This window comes from Pimephales promelas, chromosome 7, assembly GCF_988280905.1.
Source record: "Pimephales promelas chromosome 7, fPimPro1.hap1.1, whole genome shotgun sequence".
NCBI lineage: Eukaryota > Metazoa > Chordata > Actinopteri > Cypriniformes > Leuciscidae > Pimephales > Pimephales promelas.
Window position 1 is genome coordinate 7,826,253 of NC_142775.1, and position 20,991 is coordinate 7,847,243.

The 20,991-nt window shown below is 43.3% G+C and overlaps 1 protein-coding gene across 1 annotated transcript in view; it reads right to left on the reverse strand.

Annotated features, from left to right (window-relative positions):
* The window catches only part of LOC120459772 (uncharacterized), a 38,187-nt gene extending 17,975 nt beyond the window's left edge, over positions 1-20,212 (reverse strand). The window contains exons 1-17 of the mRNA XM_089133553.1: positions 20,133-20,212; positions 19,298-19,434; positions 18,845-18,982; positions 18,542-18,573; positions 17,642-18,112; positions 14,648-14,736; positions 13,815-13,951; positions 13,362-13,499; positions 13,059-13,090; positions 12,159-12,629; positions 9,162-9,255; positions 8,339-8,470; positions 7,887-8,024; positions 7,473-7,582; positions 5,385-5,529; positions 3,194-3,325; positions 2,742-2,879 (exon numbers count right to left, since the gene is read on the reverse strand). Of these exons, the coding sequence (XP_088989679.1) occupies positions 2,742-2,879; positions 3,194-3,325; positions 5,385-5,529; positions 7,473-7,582; positions 7,887-8,024; positions 8,339-8,470; positions 9,162-9,255; positions 12,159-12,629; positions 13,059-13,090; positions 13,362-13,499; positions 13,815-13,951; positions 14,648-14,736; positions 17,642-18,112; positions 18,542-18,573; positions 18,845-18,982; positions 19,298-19,434; positions 20,133-20,212 (2,614 nt within the window). The remainder of the gene's footprint in view (positions 1-2,741; positions 2,880-3,193; positions 3,326-5,384; positions 5,530-7,472; positions 7,583-7,886; positions 8,025-8,338; positions 8,471-9,161; positions 9,256-12,158; positions 12,630-13,058; positions 13,091-13,361; positions 13,500-13,814; positions 13,952-14,647; positions 14,737-17,641; positions 18,113-18,541; positions 18,574-18,844; positions 18,983-19,297; positions 19,435-20,132) is intronic.
* Positions 20,213-20,991: the final 779 nt, after the last annotated feature.

Here is a 20,991-nt window from a genome sequence, read left to right on the forward strand (position 1 = left end):
GCTGGTGTCTCCATGTTCACGTTCCGTGTGATCGAATCACCAATTACCAGGGCACAATAAAGAGGTTTCTGAGTGGGTGTTTCACTGAGTGGGGCAAATCGATTTGTTATGCAAAGAGTAACGGAAGTATTACTGATTGGTTAATTAATTTGAATATCCCCAACTGAGCAAGCCAAAAGGCAACACTGGCAAGGAACCGAAAAACTCCATCAAGTGGCCTAATGCTGTCCTAAAAGCCAAGAACGGCCATGTAAACACCGGCAAAAACCCGAATATGCCCATATGCCAGATTTTAAAAACCGGGATATTATACCTGGGGTACCCCTTTTCTAACCCGAATTTTTGGTCATGTAAACGCGTAGCGGCATATCCCCATAGTGATTTGTGTTCTGCGCATGTTTTATTTGCAAGGAATCTTGGTAATTTTGAGTAGAGAAACTTCTCAGTGCATACAAAAATATGCGTGCAGTATACCGGAAGTAAACATGGCGAGACACAGCACAGCATACTTTTGGAGCGAGGTCATCACCAGCAAAGCGCAAACAAAGGCGATCGCTTTCTGCCCTGAACTATTCATTATCCGCGGGCTGCTGTTGTTATTGTCTTTGGAAACAGGAAGAAGAATCGGAAATCAGAAAATATTGCGTCTTAAAGTTGTCCGTACGTCTAGGCGCTAACCGCACGTCGCCGTTTACATCAGGATTCTGCAATTCCATGTATACAGGAGAAACTCTCTGTGCTCTCGCGTGTAAACGGGTTATTCCTAATGTTCCAGAAACCCAGATAGTGACCTTAACCCAAAAATTGGCTGCATGTAAACAGTCAGTGTGAACTCTGCAGAAGCGATTTAAAGCATAACTCTTCAGCTCCTATAGTGTCTCCATTGTCTTCACCGATGTCCGAACACCTTGAACATTAAGAATGCAGAAGACTATTGGTCAATTGGCAATACTAGTTGAAACTTTACACCCTATAAAAATCAATAATAAAAGTATTCTAAATATTAAAACATGAACATATGAAGAGTTCAGATGCAAAAGCCTCTAAGTGCCATTTGAAATTTTCTTCTAGAATGATGATTTTTATCAAACTTGTATATTTAAGTTCAGTAATTTCACTTAAATGGCAATGATAATTACCTATTAATTGTTATTTAAGTGAAATTACTGAACTTAAATATACAAGTTTGATAAAAATCATTAAAGAAGAAAATTTCAGATGGCATTTAGAGGCTTTTGCATCTGAACTCTTCATATATTCTGTAGAGTTCCCAGGACTGCTACGCGCGCTCTTATGCTTTTTGAAGGAGGGTGGGATCTTATGCATAGATTCCAATGAGCTATTATGTGAGAGAACAGCCAAACTAGCACTGGCATTCCAAAAAAAAAAAAAAAAAAAAAGATTCTTTGTTTTCCCACTTAAAAGGAACAAAAAAGAGGCAATAGTCATAAAAGTGAGATTTATTTGGTGATACAGGAAACACTATACAGCCAATGATTAAATCAGCACAGTTAACTGCATGCACATCCACATTACTTATGGCCAGGACATTAGCCATAAGGGTGACTCACAGGAGGCTTGGCCAATTCACCAGCAGGCTTCACTGGAGGCTTGACAGGAGGCTTTGCGGGTTGGGCTGCAGGCTTGACAGGAGGCCTTGCGGGTTCGGCTGCAGGCTTGACAGGAGGCCTTGCGGGTTCGGCTGCAGGCGGCTCTGGCAGTTCGTCTGAAGGCTCCGGTAGTTCTTCAGAAGGCTCGGACAGTTCGTCGGAAGGCCTCACTGCAGGTTTCGGCGGTTCGGCTGCAGGCTTCACTGGAGGCTTTGCGGGTTCAGCTGCAGGCTTCACAGGAGGCTTTGCGGGTTCGGCTGCAGGCGGCTCGGGCAGTTCGTCGGAAGGCTCCGGTAGTTCGTCAGAAGGCTCGGACAGTTCGTCAGAAGGCCTCACTGCAGGCTTTGCGGGTTCAGCTGCAGGCTTCACAGGAGGCTTGGCAGGAGGCTTTGCGGGTTCGGCTGCAGGCTTTACAGGAGGCTTGGCAGGAGGCTTTGCGGGTTCGGCTGCAGGCATCACAGGAGGTTTGGCAGGAGGCTTTGCGGGTTCGGCTGCAGACGGCTCGGGCAGTTCGTCAGAGGGCTCGGACAGTTCGTCGGAAGGCTCGGACAGTTCGTCGGAAGGCCTCACTGCAGGCATGACGGGAGGCTTTGTGGGTTCGGCTGCTGGCGGCTCGTCGGAAGGCTCTGGTAGTTCGTCGGAGGGCTCGGACAGTTCGTCGGAAGGCACGGGCAGTTCGTCGGAAGGCCTCACTGCAGGCTTGGGAGGTTCGACTGCAGGCTTCACCGGAGGCTTCACTGGAGTCTTCGGAGGTTCGGCTGCAGGCTTCACCGGAGGCTTCACTGGAGTCTTCGGAGGTTCGGCTGCAGGCTTCACCGGAGGCTTTACCGGAGTCTTCGGCGGTTCGGCTGCAGGCTTCACTGGATGGATACGGATGGTCAACTTTAGTCTGTCAGTTTAGCGGCATTCACTCTCAGATACAGCACCAAACCCAAATAGTAAGTTTTACTACTTAAATATTAATCAATCGTGTTAATAAATAATCGTATTAAGAATTAATTTTGCAAAGCCATCCTGTGCTCGAAACTGTGCAATTGGCTGAACACTTTTACATTGAGAACAATTCATTATAAACCAGGACAAACTGAAATGAGGAAGCTGACCCAGACACTAATATAATAACATAAATACCTGTAAATGGAGCCATACACTGATGTCCACATCCATTGCTGCAGCATTTCTCATTGTTCGGACAGTCACTGTCATAGTAACACAAATCGTCACACGTTTCTGCTCCATTTTTTTTGCTTGGACACTCTCCTGGCTTTGCTGATAAAGAGACACATGACAGAGAAGCCACATAACTAAATACTGCCACTGAATGGTAGTAACGCAACTGAAGCCACGGAACACTGAATGTCTCATTCGCTCTATGAAAAAAAAAGCCGCCATTAGATGGCTGTAGGAGGATTTTCCGGAATATTCAGTCTTTCTACTTCATAGTTTCACATTTAGTTCAATGCGTTGCTTGCGGTTTCTTTGCAATTATTTGTGAAACATACTAGCGATTTCTGAGAGAAACAAAATGCAATGTTTTTTTTTTTTTTTTGGAAGACGTATAGCATCCATTAATTAAAACTCACTGAAAACAGGCGGCACACACGAGCGCCCACAGGGAAATCGACAGCATTTGTGTCCTCCAGAGCAGTCTCTATCAGAAGAGCATCCTCGACGGGACGGCGTGACCGTCAGCATCGCCGGACACCGACCGGACACTACAGAAGAGGATTCAAGAGGATCATTAGGGGAGACCAGGAAGTGCTGTAATAGTTTGCTTCAGCATTAGCAAGACAGGGGTTTTGCAATGAGTCTCAAACTTTATAATATTCACACATTTATATTCTTCAAGTCAAAGTAGCTTAGAAATCCACCATTTTCACTAAAGTGCATCAATCAGTTTCAAAGACTGAGAGTGCGGTTACAACCTACCCCACTATAGTAGAGTTAGTAATAGTGCAATGCTGATAGAAAACATGGACATCAGTTAATACGTTGCAGACAGCTTCCAAATATTATGCCATCCCCATGACCACCCTCATTTCCCTTAAGCATTTTTATAGGCTTCGTAAGAGAACAAAAAACAAATATAGATGCGCGCACATATATATATATATATATATATATATATATATATATATATATATCACGGAGTTATCGGTTATAATCAGCTCCCCATGTTATATTGTAGGCTTATGAATTTCTCTTAAACAATGAAATTGTTGTACAATGAAAAACGCATAAACATATGACGGTTCGCATATCTACACTTGGCTTACTATTAAAACTAAACCAACACACGGAGTTGAACTTCCACTTGACGTCTGTACTGTATTTTCGTAAGCAGATGCGTCTAAATTCTAATTTTTTAAGGTACTTCATTAATGCACTTCTTTGGGCTGCGTGATGAAGCTAAAAGAAATTCTCACCTAGGACTCCAGCGTGTGTTGTGCTCAAACAAGCAGAAAGACCCAATAAAACCACACTAAACAAGCAGCACACTTGAACTGTCATCCTCTCGACCTGCGATCTCACAATCAACTCTGCTGGAAGATGCACTGAGTTAGTGAGTCAGCAGGGGCAGACAGCGAGGACCACAAAACTACAAAGGAAACCCCTGTTGCTGCATCAAAATACCCCCTGAGTCCCACAACAAATGCTATGAAAAGAGTTTAAAGCACTTTTTGAAAATGCGTTTTTAAAGATCCAATTGGAGTTCTGGGCAACTCCAACCCTAATGGAAATCACCTGTCTGTAGCTTTCTAATATAGCCTATTCTTGAAGACCTTGATTAGCTTGTTCAGGTGTGTTTGATCAGGGTTGGACGTCATAATAATAACCGTAATTTGGATATGATTGATTGGTTTTATGGCAACACTATCAACGGCAAATGAATCTGCAGTGGTCAGGTGGTACAGCGATCACGTGGGACCAGTAGCCAGCAGAATTCTCAAACGTGATTTATCATTTACACTATATATTATTACAATAAGCACCAATGCCTTTCAGACGAGGTTCATGTTTATAACTGTAATCTTGTGGGGTGGACTCATTCAAAGTTATGTTATCGTTTGGTTTTAGCCAGGCTTCTGTCAATCACAGCACATCTAGATTATAATCTGAAATCATATCATTAACTATGAGCGATTTTTAAGTAAGTGATCTAATATTCAGCAACCCAAGCTTTATCATTTGCTCATCTGTATTATATCTGTTGAACATCAATTAGATTTTTAATCTTATGTTTTTTGGATATCCAAATTCGGGGAACAGACGCAGTCTCTATATGATATATCTAGGTGAAAGAGCCTCTATGTGATGGGATTTGTTTGACCTTGGTGACGCGAGGCCACTAGCAGACGGTCGGTTTAGCCAGTCTGTCTGCTTCCTGACCTGGTGCCAAATTTGTCATGTTTTAGGTCCAAGACTAATTTGTCCAAGCCAAATTACTAGAGAGAAGAGCAGCCCCAGCCCAGGAGGGATGAATACCATCTCTTTTAAACAGGTCAGGCTTGCCCCCAAAACTTTTCAAAATTGTCTATAAATTCCACATTATTTTGCGGACACCACTCAGACAACCAACGATTAAGTGAGGACAGTCTACTGACTATCTCATCACTCCTGCGAGCAGGAAGGGGGCCAGAGCAAATTACAGTGCCCGACATTGTACTTGCGAGTTCACACACCTCTTTAATATTAATTTAATTTTGGTGATCTCCGACTAGCGGAGTCGAACATCATTAGCGCCGACATGAATAATGATCTTAGAGAATTTACGATTAGCATTAGCCAGCACTTTTAAATTTGCTGTGATGTCAGGCGCTCTGGCTCCCAGCAAACATGTGACTATGGTGGCTGGTGTCTCCATGTTCACGTTCCGTGTGATCGAATCACCAATTACCAGGGCACAATAAAGAGGTTTCTGAGTGGGTGTTTCACTGAGTGGGGCAAATCGATTTGTTATGCAAAGAGTAACGGAAGTATTACTGATTGGTTAATTAATTTGAATATCCCCAACTGAGCAAGCCAAAAGGCAACACTGGCAAGGAACCGAAAAACTCCATCAAGTGGCCTAATGCTGTCCTAAAAGCCAAGAACGGCCATGTAAACACCGGCAAAAACCCGAATATGCCCATATGCCAGATTTTAAAAACCGGGATATTATACCTGGGGTACCCCTTTTCTAACCCGAATTTTTGGTCATGTAAACGCGTAGCGGCATATCCCCATAGTGATTTGTGTTCTGCGCATGTTTTATTTGCAAGGAATCTTGGTAATTTTGAGTAGAGAAACTTCTCAGTGCATACAAAAATATGCGTGCAGTATACCGGAAGTAAACATGGCGAGACACAGCACACCATACTTTTGGAGCGAGGTCATCACCAGCAAAGCGCAAACAAAGGCGATCGCTTTCTGCCCTGAACTATTCATTATCCGCGGGCTGCTGTTGTTATTGTCTTTGGAAACAGGAAGAAGAATCGGAAATCAGAAAATATTGCGTCTTAAAGTTGTCCGTACGTCTAGGCGCTAACCGCACGTCGCCGTTTACATCAGGATTCTGCAATTCCATGTATACAGGAGAAACTCTCTGTGCTCTCGCGTGTAAACGGGTTATTCCTAATGTTCCAGAAACCCAGATAGTGACCTTAACCCAAAAATTGGCTGCATGTAAACATAGTCAGTGTGAACTCTGCAGAAGCAATTTAAAGCATAACTCTTCAGCTCCTATAGTGTCTCCATTGTCTTCACCGATGTCCGAACACCTTGAACATTAAGAATGCAGAAGACTATTGGTCAATTGGCAATACTAGTTGAAACTTTACACCCTATAAAAATCAATAATAAAAGTATTCTAAATATTAAAACATGAACATATGAAGAGTTCAGATGCAAAAGCCTCTAAGTGCCATTTGAAATTTTCTTCTAGAATGATGATTTTTATCAAACTTGTATATTTAAGTTCAGTAATTTCACTTAAATGGCAATGATAATTACCTATTAATTGTTATTTAAGTGAAATTACTGAACTTAAATATACAAGTTTGATAAAAATCATTAAAGAAGAAAATTTCAGATGGCATTTAGAGGCTTTTGCATCTGAACTCTTCATATATTCTGTAGAGTTCCCAGGACTGCTACGCACGCTCTTATGCTTTTTGAAGGAGGGTGGGATCTTATGCATAGATTCCAATGAGCTATTATGTGAGAGAACAGCCAAACTAGCACTGGCATTCCAAAAAAAAAAAAAAAAAAAAAGATTCTTTGTTTTCCCACTTAAAAGGAACAAAAAAGAGGCAATAGTCATAAAAGTGAGATTTATTTGGTGATACAGGAAACACTATACAGCCAATGATTAAATCAGCACAGTTAACTGCATGCACATCCACATTACTTATGGCCAGGACATTAGCCATAAGGGTGACTCACAGGAGGCTTGGCCAATTCACCAGCAGGCTTCACTGGAGGCTTCACTGGAGGCTTGACAGGAGGCTTGGCAGGAGGCTTTGCGGGTTCGGCTGCAGGCTTTACAGGAGGCTTGGCAGGAGGCTTTGCGGGTTCGGCTGCAGGCATCACAGGAGGTTTGGCAGGAGGCTTTGCGGGTTCGGCTGCAGACGGCTCGGGCAGTTCGTCAGAGGGCTCGGACAGTTCGTCGGAAGGCTCGGACAGTTCGTCGGAAGGCCTCACTGCAGGCATGACGGGAGGCTTTGTGGGTTCGGCTGCTGGCGGCTCGTCGGAAGGCTCTGGTAGTTCGTCGGAGGGCTCGGACAGTTCGTCGGAAGGCACGGGCAGTTCGTCGGAAGGCCTCACTGCAGGCTTGGGAGGTTCGACTGCAGGCTTCACCGGAGGCTTCACTGGAGTCTTCGGAGGTTCGGCTGCAGGCTTCACCGGAGGCTTCACTGGAGTCTTCGGAGGTTCGGCTGCAGGCTTCACCGGAGGCTTTACCGGAGTCTTCGGCGGTTCGGCTGCAGGCTTCACTGGAGGCTTCGGCGGTTCGGCTGCAGGCTTCACTGGATGGATACGGATGGTCAACTTTAGTCTGTCAGTTTAGCGGCATTCACTCTCAGATACAGCACCAAACCCAAATAGTAAGTTTTACTACTTAAATATTAATCAATCGTGTTAATAAATAATCGTATTAAGAATTAATTTTGCAAAGCCATCCTGTGCTCGAAACTGTGCAATTGGCTGAACACTTTTACATTGAGAACAATTCATTATAAACCAGGACAAACTGAAATGAGGAAGCTGACCCAGACACTAATATAATAACATAAATACCTGTAAATGGAGCCATACACTGATGTCCACATCCATTGCTGCAGCATTTCTCATTGTTCGGACAGTCACTGTCATAGTAACACAAATCGTCACACGTTTCTGCTCCATTTTTTTTGCTTGGACACTCTCCTGGCTTTGCTGATAAAGAGACACATGACAGAGAAGCCACATAACTAAATACTGCCACTGAATGGTAGTAACGCAACTGAAGCCACGGAACACTGAATGTCTCATTCGCTCTATGAAAAAAAAAGCCGCCATAAGATGGCTGTAGGAGGATTTTCCGGAATATTCAGTCTTTCTACTTCATAGTTTCACATTTAGTTCAATGCGTTGCTTGCGGTTTCTTTGCAATTATTTGTGAAACATACTAGCGATTTCTGAGAGAAACAAAATGCAGTTTTTTTTTTTTTTTTTTGGAAGACGTATAGCATCCATTAATTAAAACTCACTGAAAACAGGCGGCACACACGAGCGCCCACAGGGAAATCGACAGCATTTGTGTCCTCCAGAGCAGTCTCTATCAGAAGAGCATCCTCGACGGGACGGCGTGACCGTCAGCATCGCCGGACACCGACCGGACACTACAGAAGAGGATTCAAGAGGATCATTAGGGGAGACCAGGAAGTGCTGTAATAGTTTGCTTCAGCATTAGCAAGACAGGGGTTTTGCAATGAGTCTCAAACTTTATAATATTCACACATTTATATTCTTCAAGTCAAAGTAGCTTAGAAATCCACCATTTTCACTAAAGTGCATCAATCAGTTTCAAAGACTGAGAGTGCGGTTACAACCTACCCCACTATAGTAGAGTTAGTAATAGTGCAATGCTGATAGAAAACATGGACATCAGTTAATACGTTGCAGACAGCTTCCAAATATTATGCCATCCCCATGACCACCCTCATTTCCCTTAAGCATTTTTATAGGCTTCGTAAGAGAACAAAAAACAAATATAGATGCGTGCACATATATATATATATATATATATATCACGGAGTTATCGGTTATAATCAGCTCCCCATGTTATATTGTAGGCTTATGAATTTCTCTTAAACAATGAAATTGTTGTACAATGAAAAACGCATAAACATATGACGGTTCGCATATCTACACTTGGCTTACTATTAAAACTAAACCAACACACGGAGTTGAACTTCCACTTGACGTCTGTACTGTATTTTCGTAACCAGATGCGTTTAAATTCTAATTTTTTAAGGTACTTCATTAATGCACTTCTTTGGGCTGCGTGATGAAGCTAAAAGAAATTCTCACCTAGGACTCCAGCGTGTGTTGTGCTCAAACAAGCAGAAAGACCCAATAAAACCACACTAAACAAGCAGCACACTTGAACTGTCATCCTCTCGACCTGCGATCTCACAATCAACTCTGCTGGAAGATGCACTGAGTTAGTGAGTCAGCAGGGGCAGACAGCAAGGACCACAAAACTACAACGGAAACCCCTGTTGCTGCATCAAAATACCCCCTGAGTCCCACAACAAATGCTATGAAAAGAGTTTAAAGCACTTTTTGAAAATGCGTTTTTAAAGATCCAATTGGAGTTCTGGGCAACTCCAACCCTAATGGAAATCACCTGTCTGTAGCTTTCTAATATAGCCTATTCTTGAAGACCTTGATTGCTTGTTCAGGTGTGTTTGATCAGGGTTGGACGTCGTAATAATAACCGTAATTTGGATATGATTGATTGGTTTTATGGCAACACTATCAACGGCAAATGAATCTGCAGTGGTCAGGTGGTACAGCGATCACGTGGGACCAGTAGCCAGCAGAATTCTCAAACGTGATTTATCATTTACACTATATATTATTACAATAAGCACCAATGCCTTTCAGACGAGGTTCATGTTTATAACTGTAATCTTGTGGGGTGGACTCATTCAAAGTTATGTTATCGTTTGGTTTTAGCCAGGCTTCTGTCAATCACAGCACATCTAGATTATAATCTGAAATCATATCATTAACTATGAGCGATTTTTAAGTAAGTGATCTAATATTCAGCAACCCAAGCTTTATCATTTGCTCATCTGTATTATATCTGTTGAACATCAATTAGATTTTTAATCTTATGTTTTTTGGATATCCAAATTCGGGGAACAGACGCAGTCTCTATATGATATATCTAGGTGAAAGAGCCTCTATGTGATGGGATTTGTCTGACCTTGGTGACGCGAGGCCACTAGCAGACGGTCGGTTTAGCCAGTCTGTCTGTTTCCTGACCTGGTGCCAAATTTGTCATGTTTTAGGTCCAAGACTAATTTGTCCAAGCCAAATTACTAGAGAGAAGAGCAGCCCCAGCCCAGGAGGGATGAATACCATCTCTTTTAAACAGGTCAGGCTTGCCCCCAAAACTTTTCAAAATTGTCTATAAATTCCACATTATTTTGCGGACACCACTCAGACAACCAACGATTAAGTGAGGACAGTCTACTGACTATCTCATCACTCCTGCGAGCAGGAAGGGGGCCAGAGCAAATTACAGTGCCCGACATTGTACTTGCGAGTTCACACACCTCTTTAATATTAATTTAATTTTGGTGATCTCCGACTAGCGGAGTCGAACATCATTAGCGCCGACATGAATAATGATCTTAGAGAATTTACGATTAGCATTAGCCAGCACTTTTAAATTTGCTGTGATGTCAGGCGCTCTGGCTCCCAGCAAACATGTGACTATGGTGGCTGGTGTCTCCATGTTCACGTTCCGTGTGATCGAATCACCAATTACCAGGGCACAATAAAGAGGTTTCTGAGTGGGTGTTTCACTGAGTGGGGCAAATCGATTTGTTATGCAAAGAGTAACGGAAGTATTACTGATTGGTTAATTAATTTGAATATCCCCAACTGAGCAAGCCAAAAGGCAACACTGGCAAGGAACCGAAAAACTCCATCAAGTGGCCTAATGCTGTCCTAAAAGCCAAGAACGGCCATGTAAACACCGGCAAAAACCCGAATATGCCCATATGCCAGATTTTAAAAACCGGGATATTATACCTGGGGTACCCCTTTTCTAACCCGAATTTTTGGTCATGTAAACGCGTAGCGGCATATCCCCATAGTGATTTGTGTTCTGCGCATGTTTTATTTGCAAGGAATCTTGGTAATTTTGAGTAGAGAAACTTCTCAGTGCATACAAAAATATGCGTGCAGTATACCGGAAGTAAACATGGCGAGACACAGCACAGCATACTTTTGGAGCGAGGTCATCACCAGCAAAGCGCAAACAAAGGCGATCGCTTTCTGCCCTGAACTATTCATTATCCGCGGGCTGCTGTTGTTATTGTCTTTGGAAACAGGAAGAAGAATCGGAAATCAGAAAATATTGCGTCTTAAAGTTGTCCGTACGTCTAGGCGCTAACCGCACGTCGCCGTTTACATCAGGATTCTGCAATTCCATGTATACAGGAGAAACTCTCTGTGCTCTCGCGTGTAAACGGGTTATTCCTAATGTTCCAGAAACCCAGATAGTGACCTTAACCCAAAAATTGGCTGCATGTAAACATAGTCAGTGTGAACTCTGCAGAAGCGATTTAAAGCATAACTCTTCAGCTCCTATAGTGTCTCCATTGTCTTCACCGATGTCCGAACACCTTGAACATTAAGAATGCAGAAGACTATTGGTCAATTGGCAATACTAGTTGAAACTTTACACCCTATAAAAATCAATAATAAAAGTATTCTAAATATTAAAACATGAACATATGAAGAGTTCAGATGCAAAAGCCTCTAAGTGCCATTTGAAATTTTCTTCTAGAATGATGATTTTTATCAAACTTGTATATTTAAGTTCAGTAATTTCACTTAAATGGCAATGATAATTACCTATTAATTGTTATTTAAGTGAAATTACTGAACTTAAATATACAAGTTTGATAAAAATCATTAAAGAAGAAAATTTCAGATGGCATTTAGAGGCTTTTGCATCTGAACTCTTCATATATTCTGTAGAGTTCCCAGGACTGCTACGCGCGCTCTTATGCTTTTTGAAGGAGGGTGGGATCTTATGCATAGATTCCAATGAGCTATTATGTGAGAGAACAGCCAAACTAGCACTGGCATTCCAAAAAAAAAAAAAAAAAAAAAGATTCTTTGTTTTCCCACTTAAAAGGAACAAAAAAGAGGCAATAGTCATAAAAGTGAGATTTATTTGGTGATACAGGAAACACTATACAGCCAATGATTAAATCAGCACAGTTAACTGCATGCACATCCACATTACTTATGGCCAGGACATTAGCCATAAGGGTGACTCACAGGAGGCTTGGCCAATTCACCAGCAGGCTTCACTGGAGGCTTGACAGGAGGCTTTGCGGGTTGGGCTGCAGGCTTGACAGGAGGCCTTGCGGGTTCAGCTGCAGGCTTGACAGGAGGCCTTGCGGGTTCGGCTGCAGGCTTGACAGGAGGCCTTGCGGGTTCGGCTGCAGGCGGCTCTGGCAGTTCGTCTGAAGGCTCCGGTAGTTCTTCAGAAGGCTCGGACAGTTCGTCGGAAGGCCTCACTGCAGGTTTCGGCGGTTCGGCTGCAGGCTTCACTGGAGGCTTTGCGGGTTCGGCTGCAGGCGGCTCGGGCAGTTCGTCGGAAGGCTCCGGTAGTTCGTCAGAAGGCTCGGACAGTTCGTCAGAAGGCCTCACTGCAGGCTTTGCGGGTTCAGCTGCAGGCTTCACAGGAGGCTTGGCAGGTGGCTTTGCGGGTTCGGCTGCAGGCTTTACAGGAGGCTTGGCAGGAGGCTTTGCGGGTTCGGCTGCAGGCATCACAGGAGGTTTGGCAGGAGGCTTTGCGGGTTCGGCTGCAGACGGCTCGGGCAGTTCGTCAGAGGGCTCGGACAGTTCGTCGGAAGGCTCGGACAGTTCGTCGGAAGGCCTCACTGCAGGCATGACGGGAGGCTTTGTGGGTTCGGCTGCTGGCGGCTCGTCGGAAGGCTCTGGTAGTTCGTCGGAGGGCTCGGACAGTTCGTCGGAAGGCACGGGCAGTTCGTCGGAAGGCCTCACTGCAGGCTTGGGAGGTTCGACTGCAGGCTTCACCGGAGGCTTCACTGGAGTCTTCGGAGGTTCGGCTGCAGGCTTCACCGGAGGCTTCACTGGAGTCTTCGGAGGTTCGGCTGCAGGCTTCACCGGAGGCTTTACCGGAGTCTTCGGCGGTTCGGCTGCAGGCTTCACTGGAGGCTTCGGCGGTTCGGCTGCAGGCTTCACTGGATGGATACGGATGGTCAACTTTAGTCTGTCAGTTTAGCGGCATTCACTCTCAGATACAGCACCAAACCCAAATAGTAAGTTTTACTACTTAAATATTAATCAATCGTGTTAATAAATAATCGTATTAAGAATTAATTTTGCAAAGCCATCCTGTGCTCGAAACTGTGCAATTGGCTGAACACTTTTACATTGAGAACAATTCATTATAAACCAGGACAAACTGAAATGAGGAAGCTGACCCAGACACTAATATAATAACATAAATACCTGTAAATGGAGCCATACACTGATGTCCACATCCATTGCTGCAGCATTTCTCATTGTTCGGACAGTCACTGTCATAGTAACACAAATCGTCACACGTTTCTGCTCCATTTTTTTTGCTTGGACACTCTCCTGGCTTTGCTGATAAAGAGACACATGACAGAGAAGCCACATAACTAAATACTGCCACTGAATGGTAGTAACGCAACTGAAGCCACGGAACACTGAATGTCTCATTCGCTCTATGAAAAAAAAAGCCGCCATAAGATGGCTGTAGGAGGATTTTCCGGAATATTCAGTCTTTCTACTTCATAGTTTCACATTTAGTTCAATGCGTTGCTTGCGGTTTCTTTGCAATTATTTGTGAAACATACTAGCGATTTCTGAGAGAAACAAAATGCAGTGTTTTTTTTTTTTTTTTTGGAAGACGTATAGCATCCATTAATTAAAACTCACTGAAAACAGGCGGCACACACGAGCGCCCACAGGGAAATCGACAGCATTTGTGTCCTCCAGAGCAGTCTCTATCAGAAGAGCATCCTCGACGGGACGGCGTGACCGTCAGCATCGCCGGACACCGACCGGACACAGAAGAGGATTCAAGAGGATCATTAGGGGAGACCAGGAAGTGCTGTAATAGTTTGCTTCAGCATTAGCAAGACAGGGGTTTTGCAATGAGTCTCAAACTTTATAATATTCACACATTTATATTCTTCAAGTCAAAGTAGCTTAGAAATCCACCATTTTCACTAAAGTGCATCAATCAGTTTCAAAGACTGAGAGTGCGGTTACAACCTACCCCACTATAGTAGAGTTAGTAATAGTGCAATGCTGATAGAAAACATGGACATCAGTTAATACGTTGCAGACAGCTTCCAAATATTATGCCATCCCCATGACCACCCTCATTTCCCTTAAGCATTTTTATAGGCTTCGTAAGAGAACAAAAAACAAATATAGATGCGCGCACATATATATATATATATATATATATATATAGATCACGGAGTTATCGGTTATAATCAGCTCCCCATGTTATATTGTAGGCTTATGAATTTCTCTTAAACAATGAAATTGTTGTACAATGAAAAACGCATAAACATACGACGGTTCGCATATCTACACTTGGCTTACTATTAAAACTAAACCAACACACGGAGTTGAACTTCCACTTGACGTCTGTACTGTATTTTCGTAAGCAGATGCGTCTAAATTCTAATTTTTTAAGGTACTTCATTAATGCACTTCTTTGGGCTGCGTGATGAAGCTAAAAGAAATTCTCACCTAGGACTCCAGCGTGTGTTGTGCTCAAACAAGCAGAAAGACCCAATAAAACCACACTAAACAAGCAGCACACTTGAACTGTCATCCTCTCGACCTGCGATCTCACAATCAACTCTGCTGGAAGATGCACTGAGTTAGTGAGTCAGCAGGGGCAGACAGCGAGGACCACAAAACTACAAAGGAAACCCCTGTTGCTGCATCAAAATACCCCCTGAGTCCCACAACAAATGCTATGAAAAGAGTTTAAAGCACTTTTTGAAAATGCGTTTTTAAAGATCCAATTGGAGTTCTGGGCAACTCCAACCCTAATGGAAATCACCTGTCTGTAGCTTTCTAATATAGCCTATTCTTGAAGACCTTGATTAGCTTGTTCAGGTGTGTTTGATCAGGGTTGGACGTCGTAATAATAACCGTAATTTGGATATGATTGATTGGTTTTATGGCAACACTATCAACGGCAAATGAATCTGCAGTGGTCAGGTGGTACAGCGATCACGTGGGACCAGTAGCCAGCAGAATTCTCAAACGTGATTTATCATTTACACTATATATTATTACAATAAGCACCAATGCCTTTCAGACGAGGTTCATGTTTATAACTGTAATCTTGTGGGGTGGACTCATTCAAAGTTATGTTATCGTTTGGTTTTAGCCAGGCTTCTGTCAATCACAGCACATCTAGATTATAATCTGAAATCATATCATTAACTATGAGCGATTTTTAAGTAAGTGATCTAATATTCAGCAACCCAAGCTTTATCATTTGCTCATCTGTATTATATCTGTTGAACATCAATTAGATTTTTAATCTTATGTTTTTTGGATATCCAAATTCGGGGAACAGACGCAGTCTCTATATGATATATCTAGGTGAAAGAGCCTCTATGTGATGGGATTTGTCTGACCTTGGTGACGCGAGGCCACTAGCAGACGGTCGGTTTAGCCAGTCTGTCTGCTTCCTGACCTGGTGCCAAATTTGTCATGTTTTAGGTCCAAGACTAATTTGTCCAAGCCAAATTACTAGAGAGAAGAGCAGCCCCAGCCCAGGAGGGATGAATACCATCTCTTTTAAACAGGTCAGGCTTGCCCCCAAAACTTTTCAAAATTGTCTATAAATTCCACATTATTTTGCGGACACCACTCAGACAACCAACGATTAAGTGAGGACAGTCTACTGACTATCTCATCACTCCTGCGAGCAGGAAGGGGGCCAGAGCAAATTACAGTGCCCGACATTGTACTTGCGAGTTCACACACCTCTTTAATATTAATTTAATTTTGGTGATCTCCGACTAGCGGAGTCGAACATCATTAGCGCCGACATGAATAATGATCTTAGAGAATTTACGATTAGCATTAGCCAGCACTTTTAAATTTGCTGTGATGTCAGGCGCTCTGGCTCCCAGCAAACATGTGACTATGGTGGCTGGTGTCTCCATGTTCACGTTCCGTGTGATCGAATCACCAATTACCAGGGCACAATAAAGAGGTTTCTGAGTGGGTGTTTCACTGAGTGGGGCAAATCGATTTGTTATGCAAAGAGTAACGGAAGTATTACTGATTGGTTAATTAATTTGAATATCCCCAACTGAGCAAGCCAAAAGGCAACACTGGCAAGGAACCGAAAAACTCCATCAAGTGGCCTAATGCTGTCCTAAAAGCCAAGAACGGCCATGTAAACACCGGCAAAAACCCGAATATGCCCATATGCCAGATTTTAAAAACCGGGATATTATACCTGGGGTACCCCTTTTCTAACCCGAATTTTTGGTCATGTAAACGCGTAGCGGCATATCCCCATAGTGATTTGTGTTCTGCGCATGTTTTATTTGCAAGGAATCTTGGTAATTTTGAGTAGAGAAACTTCTCAGTGCATACAAAAATATGCGTGCAGTATACCGGAAGTAAACATGGCGAGACACAGCACAGCAAACTTTTGGAGCGAGGTCATCACCAGCAAAGCGCAAACAAAGGCGATCGCTTTCTGCCCTGAACTATTCATTATCCGCGGGCTGCTGTTGTTATTGTCTTTGGAAACAGGAAGAAGAATCGGAAATCAGAAAATATTGCGTCTTAAAGTTGTCCGTACGTCTAGGCGCTAACCGCACGTCGCCGTTTACATCAGGATTCTGCAATTCCATGTATACAGGAGAAACTCTCTGTGCTCTCGCGTGTAAACGGGTTATTCCTAATGTTCCAGAAACCCAGATAGTGACCTTAACCCAAAAATTGGCTGCATGTAAACATAGTCAGTGTGAACTCTGCAGAAGCGATTTAAAGCATAACTCTTCAGCTCCTATAGTGTCTCCATTGTCTTCACCGATGTCCGAACACCTTGAACATTAAGAATGCAGAAGACTATTGGTCAATTGGCAATACTAGTTGAAACTTTACACCCTATAAAAATCAATAATAAAAGTATTCTAAATATTAAAACATGAACATATGAAGAGTTCAGATGCAAAAGCCTCTAAGTGCCATTTGAAATTTTCTTCTAGAATGATGATTTTTATCAAACTTGTATATTTAAGTTCAGTAATTTCACTTAAATGGCAATGATAATTACCTATTAATTGTTATTTAAGTGAAATTACTGAACTTAAATATACAAGTTTGATAAAAATCATTAAAGAAGAAAATTTCAGATGGCATTTAGAGGCTTTTGCATCTGAACTCTTCATATATTCTGTAGAGTTCCCAGGACTGCTACGCGCGCTCTTATGCTTTTTGAAGGAGGGTGGGATCTTATGCATAGATTCCAATGAGCTATTATGTGAGAGAACAGCCAAACTAGCACTGGCATTCCAAAAAAAAAAAAAAAAAAAAAAGATTCTTTGTTTTCCCACTTAAAAGGAACAAAAAAGAGGCAATAGTCATAAAAGTGAGATTTATTTGGTGATACAGGAAACACTATACAGCCAATGATTAAATCAGCACAGTTAACTGCATGCACATCCACATTACTTATGGCCAGGACATTAGCCATAAGGGTGACTCACAGGAGGCTTGGCCAATTCACCAGCAGGCTTCACTGGAGGCTTGACAGGAGGCTTTGCGGGTTGGGCTGCAGGCTTGACAGGAGGCCTTGCGGGTTCAGCTGCAGGCTTGACAGGAGGCCTTGCGGGTTCGGCTGCAGGCTTGACAGGAGGCCTTGCGGGTTCGGCTGCAGGCGGCTCTGGCAGTTCGTCTGAAGGCTCCGGTAGTTCTTCAGAAGGCTCGGACAGTTCGTCGGAAGGCCTCACTGCAGGTTTCGGCGGTTCGGCTGCAGGCTTCACTGGAGGCTTTGCGGGTTCGGCTGCAGGCGGCTCGGGCAGTTCGTCGGAAGGCTCCGGTAGTTCGTCAGAAGGCTCGGACAGTTCGTCAGAAGGCCTCACTGCAGGCTTTGCGGGTTCAGCTGCAGGCTTCACAGGAGGCTTGGCAGGTGGCTTTGCGGGTTCGGCTGCAGGCTTTACAGGAGGCTTGGCAGGAGGCTTTGCGGGTTCGGCTGCAGGCATCACAGGAGGTTTGGCAGGAGGCTTTGCGGGTTCGGCTGCAGACGGCTCGGGCAGTTCGTCAGAGGGCTCGGACAGTTCGTCGGAAGGCTCGGACAGTTCGTCGGAAGGCCTCACTGCAGGCATGACGGGAGGCTTTGTGGGTTCGGCTGCTGGCGGCTCGTCGGAAGGCTCTGGTAGTTCGTCGGAGGGCTCGGACAGTTCGTCGGAAGGCACGGGCAGTTCGTCGGAAGGCCTCACTGCAGGCTTGGGAGGTTCGACTGCAGGCTTCACCGGAGGCTTCACTGGAGTCTTCGGAGGTTCGGCTGCAGGCTTCACCGGAGGCTTCACTGGAGTCTTCGGAGGTTCGGCTGCAGGCTTCACCGGAGGCTTTACCGGAGTCTTCGGCGGTTCGGCTGCAGGCTTCACTGGAGGCTTCGGCGGTTCGGCTGCAGGCTTCACTGGATGGATACGGATGGTCAACTTTAGTCTGTCAGTTTAGCGGCATTCACTCTCAGATACAGCACCAAACCCAAATAGTAAGTTTTACTACTTAAATATTAATCAATCGTGTTAATAAATAATCGTATTAAGAATTAATTTTGCAAAGCCATCCTGTGCTCGAAACTGTGCAATTGGCTGAACACTTTTACATTGAGAACAATTCATTATAAACCAGGACAAACTGAAATGAGGAAGCTGACCCAGACACTAATATAATAACATAAATACCTGTAAATGGAGCCATACACTGATGTCCACATCCATTGCTGCAGCATTTCTCATTGTTCGGACAGTCACTGTCATAGTAACACAAATCGTCACACGTTTCTGCTCCATTTTTTTTGCTTGGACACTCTCCTGGCTTTGCTGATAAAGAGACACATGACAGAGAAGCCACATAACTAAATACTGCCACTGAATGGTAGTAACGCAACTGAAGCCACGGAACACTGAATGTCTCATTCGCTCTATGAAAAAAAAAGCCGCCATAAGATGACTGTAGGCGGATTTTCCGGAATATTCAGTCTTTCTACTTCATAGTTTCACATTTAGTTCAATGCGTTGCTTGCGGTTTCTTTGCAATTATTTGTGAAACATACTAGCGATTTCTGAGAGAAACAAAATGCAGTGTTTTTTTTTTTTTTTTTGGAAGACGTATAGCATCCATTAATTAAAACTCACTGAAAACAGGCGGCACACACGAGCGCCCACAGGGAAATCGACAGCATTTGTGTCCTCCAGAGCAGTCTCTATCAGAAGAGCATCCTCGACGGGACGGCGTGACCGTCAGCATCGCCGGACACCGACCGGACACAGAAGAGGATTCAAGAGGATCATTAGGGGAGACCAGGAAGTGCTGTAATAGTTTGCTTCAGCATTAGCAAGACAGGGGTTTTGCAATGAGTCTCAAACTTTATAATATTCACACATTTATATTCTTCAAGTCAAAGTAGCTTAGAAATCCACCATTTTCACTAAAGTGCATCAATCAGTTTCAAAGACTGAGAGTGCGGTTACAACCTACCCCACTATAGTAGAGTTAGTAATAGTGCAATGCTGATAGAAAACATGGACATCAGTTAATACGTTGCAGACAGCTTCCAAATATTATGCCATCCCCATGACCACCCTCATTTCCCTTAAGCATTTTTATAGGCTTCGTAAGAGAACAAAAAACAAATATAGATGCGCGCACATATATATATATATATATATATATATATATAGATCACGGAGTTATCGGTTATAATCAGCTCCCCATGTTATATTGTAGGCTTATGAATTTCTCTTAAACAATGAAATTGTTGTACAATGAAAAACGCATAAACATATGACGGTTCGCATATCTACACTTGGCTTACTATTAAAACTAAACCAACACACGGAGTTGAACTTCCACTTGACGTCTGTACTGTATTTTCGTAAGCAGATGCGTCTAAATTCTAATTTTTTAAGGTACTTCATTAATGCACTTCTTTGGGCTGCGTGATGAAGCTAAAAGAAATTCTCACCTAGGACTCCAGCGTGTGTTGTGCTCAAACAAGCAGAAAGACCCAATAAAACCACACTAAACAAGCAGCACACTTGAACTGTCATCCTCTCGACCTGCGATCTCACAATCAACTCTGCTGGAAGATGCACTGAGTTAGTGAGTCAGCAGGGGCAGACAGCGAGGACCACAAAACTACAAAGGAAACCCCTGTTGCTGCATCAAAATACCCCCTGAGTCCCACAACAAATGCTATGAAAAGAGTTTAAAGCACTTTTTGAAAATGCGTTTTTAAAGATCCAATTGGAGTTCTGGGCAACTCCAACCCTAATGGAAATCACCTGTCTGTAGCTTTCTAATATAGCCTATTCTTGAAGACCTTGATTAGCTTGTTCAGGTGTGTTTGATCAGGGTTGGACGTCGTAATAATAACCGTAATTTGGATATGATTGATTGGTTTTATGGCAACACTATCAACGGCAAATGAATCTGCAGTGGTCAGGTGGTACAGCGATCACGTGGGACCAGTAGCCAGCAGAATTCTCAAACGTGATTTATCATTTACACTATATATTATTACAATAAGCACCAATGCCTTTCAGACGAGGTTCATGTTTATAACTGTAATCTTGTGGGGTGGACTCATTCAAAGTTATGTTATCGTTTGGTTTTAGCCAGGCTTCTGTCAATCACAGCACATCTAGATTATAATCTGAAATCATATCATTAACTATGAGCGATTTTTAAGTAAGTGATCTAATATTCAGCAACCCAAGCTTTATCATTTGCTCATCTGTATTATATCTGTTGAACATCAATTAGATTTTTAATCTTATGTTTTTTGGATATCCAAATTCGGGGAACAGACGCAGTCTCTATATGATAT